Genomic DNA, 6,454 nt, shown 5'->3' on the forward strand with positions numbered 1-6,454 from the left:
TTGATGCCTTGTGCCCGTGATGCACGTGCATCCCCTCGTGATCCTGCTTCCGGGCGTCCAGGACTCTGACATTTCGTAGTTTCTAGACCGGGGGCATTGAGTGTCCTCTGCCTGTGGCCTGCGCCGCACACATCCCCCTCTCTCGCCCTGTCTCGGCGGGGCTAGCCCCGCCGGGACGACGACACCCCGGCGGCCTCTAGTGACTGAGGTCCCCCCGAAAACGGCCAGAGACATGGGCCACCAAACCCGTTCCCCCCCGCCCCCACGCCCGAACATGGAGGCGTAACCAGGCGCTGGCGCCGATCTTTCCGAACAGGGCGTGGTTGTGACGGCCGGGAGAAGGCAGCGGCCAACCCGAGGCGCCTGCCCGTCCTCTGCCGTCCACGTCTACACGCACACACACGCACACATACGGGCCTCCTACGCGGACAAGCACCCCCGCTCCTCCGGTCGCTTTCTCCACACAGGGGGGAAGCGAGAACTTGCGCAAGAGAAGAAGCAGCAGCAGCACACACTCCGTCTACATGGGGGGAAGTGCTTTTTCGGCCGTCACGCTGGCGGGCCGTCTGACCTGGACTACGCTGGCATCGACACTGCTTCCTCCTCCCCTCTCCTCCTTTTCCCTGCCTCGCCCCCCCCCCCCCTCTCCCCGCCTCCTCCGCCTTTGCCTGTCCCACTTCTCGCCCGTTTGCACCTGCCACGCTCTCCTCCGTCCGCGGCTCCTCCCCGGTACATCACCCACCCGCCCCGCCGCCTCGCCCCCCTCCTCTTCAGCCTCAGCCATATTACTCACCACTGGGCCCCCGCCACTCTTTTTCTTCCAGAGAACCATGGATTTCCTCGTCCCCAAGTCCACGCTCTACGACAGCAATGACCCGATGAACGAGATGTTCGAGCGCGAGGTCCTCGGCCTCCCGTCGGCCGTGTCCTCCGGCCCGGCTGCCGCTCGCATGGACTTCGCCGTCCCCGCTGGGGTCCACGTACGCCGATGCCTCCCTCGATCTCGGCCTGCTCCGCCGTCGCCCCCCCCCCCCTCTTCCTCTCGCCCAAAGCACCCAGTATCTCACATGCCCGCCCCCTCGCCCTTGCCACCGCCTCAGCCCGCCGACTTCGTGGAGCCCTACATGGCTCCCTGCACCGCGGCTGCCGGGTACACTGACCCTCGCATCCACATGGAGCACGGCACCACCACCCTGGCCGTCAAGGTCAAGGCCGGTGTCGTTGTGGCTGTCGACTCTCGTGCCACCGGTGGCGCATACATCGGTCCGTTCTCCCCGCCACTCCTCCTCTCCCCTTCTGTGTCTCTCCCTCTCTCTTTGTCCCCTTTTCCCTGCCCGTCTGTGCCCACCCGATGGCTGGCTGACTCTCCCTCTCATCGCATCATGTACCCAAACGCCCAAACCCGCACACAGCCTCCAGTGACGTTAAGAAGGTCATCGAGATCAACCCCTTCCTGCTGGGCACCATGGCCGGTGGTGCTGCCGACTGCGCCTACTGGCAGCGTCACCTTGGCCGCCTCTGCCGGTACGCCGCCGTCGCCGCCGCCGCCGCCGCAATCCCGTATGCCTGTATCCGCTCACCACCCGCCCCCTCCCCTCCTTGATAGCCACTACGAGCTCCGCAACCAGGAGCGCATCTCGGTTGCTGCTGCCTCCAAGCTTCTGGCCAACATCGTCTATGAGTACAAGGGCATGGGGCTCTCCATGGGTACCATGATTACCGGGTGGGACAAGAACGTACGCGTGTCTCCATTTTTGCGGGCTGCCGCAGCTGCTGCCTCCCCCCCCCCCCCTCCCTCCGGGTGGGCGATCTGTCCCCCTGCTTGCTGACCCATGCTTCCTGCTGGCCGTGGCCACGTGCGCGCATGCCCGATCACCCATGTCCACACATTTGTGCACACCCTGCACCCCCTACCCCACCCAGGGCCCTGGCCTCTACTACGTCGACTCGGATGGCACCCGCCTGACCAACAACTACTTCTCCGTCGGCTCCGGGTCCACCTATGCCTATGGTGTGCTTGACTCGCAGCTGACCGGTCCCGACCAGCCCATCGAGGAGGTCATCGACATCGCTCGCCGCGCCATCACCTTCGCCACCTACCGCGATGCCTATTCCGGTGGCAATGTCCACGTCTACTGGGTCAAGGAGGACGGATGGGTCCATGTGTCCAGCGACGATGTCAGCCAGTGCTGGTACCGCTACCAGGCCCTGCGGAACGCCACCCCGGCTGCCGACAAGCCGGTCGATGCCGAGATGGCCACCGCCTAAATGACGTGCAGAAACGTGTGAGTTGGGGAGACCGAGAGAGAGAGAGAGACGCAGCCCCCTTACAAGGCCCCAGTGAGGATGCCTCTCTCCCCACTCCCGCGCCCCGGCTCACCAGCCCCACTCCCCGCCAAAGAGAGAGGAGGAGATATCTCCCCAAACAAAACCCGTGTAACATACAGGCCTGCTGCATGCATGCCCCCCCCCCCCCCCCCCCCCCCCCCCCCCCCTCCACTTGGGGCAGCGCTCTGATCTCCCGAAGGAAGGCGAGCCATGCTTCAACTGCCGCCCTTTTCTCCTCCCCCTCCCTCTTCCTGTCTCCTTCTCCCCTGCGCCTTCCCCTTCTCGTGTGTGCCTCCCGCCATGCAAGGTCCGTGCAAATGGCCCCCACGCGCACGCGGGCGCTGGGCAAGACGCCTGTAGGGCCTACATTTCGTTGCCCGCTGTGGCCCTGTGATGGCGGCCCCTGGCAGCACAGCCAACCACAATAAACCCCCCCTCCGCGAGCGCGTACGCCCACTCACACCCATGCCCTGGAGGCGTCCCCGGGGTGGGGGCAAGATCGCCAAGACCGAAGGCCGGAAGAGGGAGCAAAGGGGCGCCCCTAGGGGGGGGGGGGATTCACCTGAACCGAAGAGCGAGACGGAGGAAAGGAAGGATACCCGGCTGCAACCCGATCGACCGGGTGATGGTAGCATGTGTGTGCTGCTCTTTCGGAATGTCGCCCGCCCGCAATTTCACCCCAACAAAATGCGACTGCCCACTTTGTGCCACAGGCATTTTGGGGAAAGGGTGTCTTCGAAAAAGATCACTATTCATTAATCGAACCAGCGGCCTGTTCACTCGCCACACATTCGCGAGCCACGGAGACCGCTAAGCCGATCTCTCCGTCCTGACTAACCAGTGAGTTGCGAAGCCAGCTACCTCCCAAAGGTTAATCCGGAGACAGCAGCGCAAGATGCGGCCCTGCCGTGCGGAACGGACATGGCGCCCACTCCGAAACAGAAAGCGGAGGAAACACCAATACCCCAAACCTGAGGAACTCTGTCCGGCGCGAAATCACTCGCAGATCCGCCTCGGGCATCGGGGCGAGGGGGGGGGGGCAGGGAGCGGCTGCGCCCGGACAAGTGCTCGGCGGCGCCGAGCTTCTCCCCCGCGCCCCTCCTCGCGCAAAGCCCAGCACGCCCTCCTCCCCCTCTCCCGAAACAAGACCCCACAATGATGGCCGTGTGAGCGAGCCTCCCCCTGCTCCCCCTCTCTCTCTGTTGCTGGGCCCGCCGCCCCCCCCCCGGCCAACACACAACAACCGCCGCAAGATGGTAGAGAGAAGCAGTTTATATGGGGGGGGAAGAAAGGAGATGCAGACCGGACACTTCCGAGACAGAGGGCGAGTGGTGGTGAGGCCCCCCCGAGCGCGCGGGAGGAGAAAACACACACACAGCACACGATGGGCCAGCCGTAGAGACACAATACCACGCGCCAACACATGCACAGCAGCCAGGGAAAGCCGAACAACAGGCCAGAGCAACCTCCGCCACATGGTCATCCGCGCGTCAGAGGCCATCGCGCATCACACCATCGGGCGGACGACGGAAGAGGGGAGGAGGAGGGGGAGGAGAGAAGTCTCGGACCCCGCGCCCGCCGCCCCCCCCCCCGCGCGCCCGATGGACGGAGGAGAGGTCCCCGGAGCGTGCAAAATCACGAGAGGGGAGATTTAGGCAGAGACCTCCTCAACGGCGGCGGGCTCGTTGTACTTGATGATCTCAACCTTGACGGCACCATCGTCGTCCTTGGGGTCGTGGATGGTGATGTTGTCGGGGAGGGCCAGGCGGGGACCGGTGCGGCCGGTCGGGTCCTGAGGCAGCATGATCTTAACCTTCAGGCCGAGGACACCCTGGCGCAGGAGGACGTGGCGGACGGCGAAGTCGATGTAGTCCTTGGTGGGCTGGCCGGAGTGGACCATGAAGCCGTCGGCGAACTTCATGGACTTGGCACGAGCAGCGCGGAGCTTACCGGAGACGATAACCTCGCAACCCTTGGCACCGGAGTCCATGACGTAGCGCAGGACACCGTAGCAAGCGCTGGAGAGTAGAGAAGAGCAGAGGGAGCAGGCGAGGCGCGCGCATGTGAGTGGGAGCGAGAGGCCACAGCAACAAGCCGTGAGGAGGGAGAGAGAGATGCGCCCCCCGGGCGGCGGCGGAAAAAAGGCAGACACAGGGGAGGGGCGGAAAGATGACACGCACCGGCGGACGGCGAGACCACCGAGCAGCTTGTAGCGGAGGGACTCGCACTGGGCGATGGCGCAGAGACCGCGAGAGGCGACCTTCTCGGCGAAGATCTCGACGGCACCAGAGGCGAAGCCGAAGCGCTTCTCAACGAGAGCAGTGAGCTCACGGAGGCGGCGGCCGCGGACACCGAGGACGACATCGATGCGGGTGACACGGATGACGATGTGCTGGGCAGAGGGGGTGATGCGGACCTCGACACCGGAGTAGCCAGCCTCGGCAAGCTCACGGGTGAGGAACTCGTTCAGCTCAGCGTAGAAGACACCATCGCCGATGAACTGCGATGCACGGCCACCAGCCACACCGACGGGGCAGGCAAAAAAGAGAGGGGGAGAGAGAGAGAGAGGGGGGACGAGGGTCAGGCACAACGGGCAGTCGGATGCAGAAAGTGCGCGCGCGCATCCGAAAGGAAAAGGGCGTAGATGCCCCTCCCCCCGGCGGTGAGGGAAACACGGCGACGCGACATGCGGGGGAGGGGGGCATGGCACGCGCACGCGCACGCGCACGCGCCGCACAGCGGGCCTCCTCTCCCATACCCGAGAAGGGAAGGATCAGCCGGGGCTGCGCGGCGCGCAACGCCGGGGGGAGAGAGAGAGAGAGCTGGAACGCGCCAGCGGAGCGGAGATGACGCACCTTGCGCTTCTTGGAGATGGCGCGGACAGAGGGGGCGACAGGCGCGGACATGGTTAAGCGACTCTCGGAAGGATGCAACGAAAGCAAAAAACCAAACGAGGGAAGAGGCCGGGACATGGGGGGTTGGCCGCTGTGGCGGGGTCCGAAAAAGGTCCCGCCTCGGCGTCAGCGCCCCCCGAGAGAGGCCGGTGCCCTGGGCGCGCGAACTCCCCCGAGAGCCCTGTGCCGGCCTCCTCTCCCGCCCCGCCGCCCCCGCTCTTGCCGCGCCCGCCCCTTCCCCCCTATTGATACGCACACACACACACACCCAGGCGCCCGAACACTGCCAGCCAGGCCGCTCCCCCCCGGGCACCCTCGCCCCCACACAGCCCCACACCCGGGAGGCGCGGGAAACGCGCCCCGGGCCCCCCGTGCCAGGATGCGCCCGGCCATCCCCCCCGCCCGCCCCTCGCGCGCGCCCACCTACCAAACACAGAGATAGAGCCCCACGCGAGGCAAGCCGAGCGCCTGGCGCCTGACGCCCACGCCCATCACCAGCAGTCCCCTGGCCGGACATCCGCGCAAGGGTGTGCGGGGGAGAACCAAAGAGCACACGGCCTTGGGTGACCTACCCCCGGTGTGGCGGTGCCCTGGCATGGCCCCCCGACTGGCAGCCCCGTAGCACCAGGGTACGGCCCCAGCCTGGTGCTGACAACCCACTCCTCCGACCACCAGGCTTCCCCCCCCCCCCGCCCCCCAGACAGACACAGGGCGGGCGGAGCGGGTCCATCCTCCGACGACAGGCTGAGAGCCAAAAATACCTGACTGTTGGCAGTTACCGGCCCGTCTCGCCACGCCAGGGATCCTGATACTCGGCTGGGAGGGAGGGAAGGAGGGGGTCGGCCAAAAGACCAAGGGAGGGACCATCCGCACACACCGAGCCAGGGCCCTGCTCGATATGCCTGAAGGGACCCCAGGATCCGAGACTCGCCTAACCCTGGCCGGGCTTGAACTCGAATAGCACACCATCTCCCATCGGACACCCGATGGAGCACAACTCCCATTGATCTGTTCGTGATCCCTGGGCTGTCGGTCCGGCATTCTGCGTGATCATTCTCGGCGCCTTTTTGCTCCAAAGCCATGCCCATCTCACAACGAAGCGCGCCCCGTGTGTGGTGTGCTGAGAAGTCTTCTCGCCCCCCTCCCTGGGCCGGAGAAAAATCGGGCCCAAGGCTAAAAGCGATCTCACCTTCTCCCAGGTTGCTGCGAGGGTGTGCGCGCGCGCGCGCGCG

The 6,454-nt window shown here is 65.9% G+C and overlaps 2 protein-coding genes across 2 annotated transcripts; one reads left to right on the plus strand and one right to left on the minus strand.

The window, feature by feature from the left end:
- The first annotated feature begins 591 nt into the window (after positions 1–591).
- Positions 592–2,802, plus strand: H696_03854 (20S proteasome subunit beta 5). Its single transcript, XM_009497714.1, has 6 exons — positions 592–729; positions 825–980; positions 1,101–1,263; positions 1,413–1,524; positions 1,607–1,736; positions 1,924–2,802. The coding sequence occupies exons 2-6, from the start codon at positions 831–833 to the stop codon at positions 2,266–2,268; spliced, it is 900 nt and encodes a 299-aa protein (XP_009495989.1). The 5' UTR covers positions 592–729; positions 825–830; the 3' UTR covers positions 2,269–2,802.
- A 510-nt stretch (positions 2,803–3,312) lies between these two features.
- On the minus strand, positions 3,313–5,406 carry H696_03855 (30S ribosomal protein S3). The gene is made up of 3 exons (XM_009497715.1): positions 5,184–5,406; positions 4,509–4,828; positions 3,313–4,346 (listed from the first exon to the last, which is right to left on the minus strand). Exons 1-3 carry the CDS (start codon positions 5,298–5,300, stop codon positions 3,980–3,982), a joined length of 804 nt encoding a protein of 267 aa, XP_009495990.1. The 5' UTR covers positions 5,301–5,406; the 3' UTR covers positions 3,313–3,979.
- Between the last annotated feature and the right edge of the window lie 1,048 nt (positions 5,407–6,454).

This window comes from Fonticula alba (assembly GCF_000388065.1).
Source record: "Fonticula alba strain ATCC 38817 unplaced genomic scaffold supercont2.6, whole genome shotgun sequence".
Classification (NCBI taxonomy): Eukaryota; order Rotosphaerida; family Fonticulaceae; genus Fonticula; species Fonticula alba.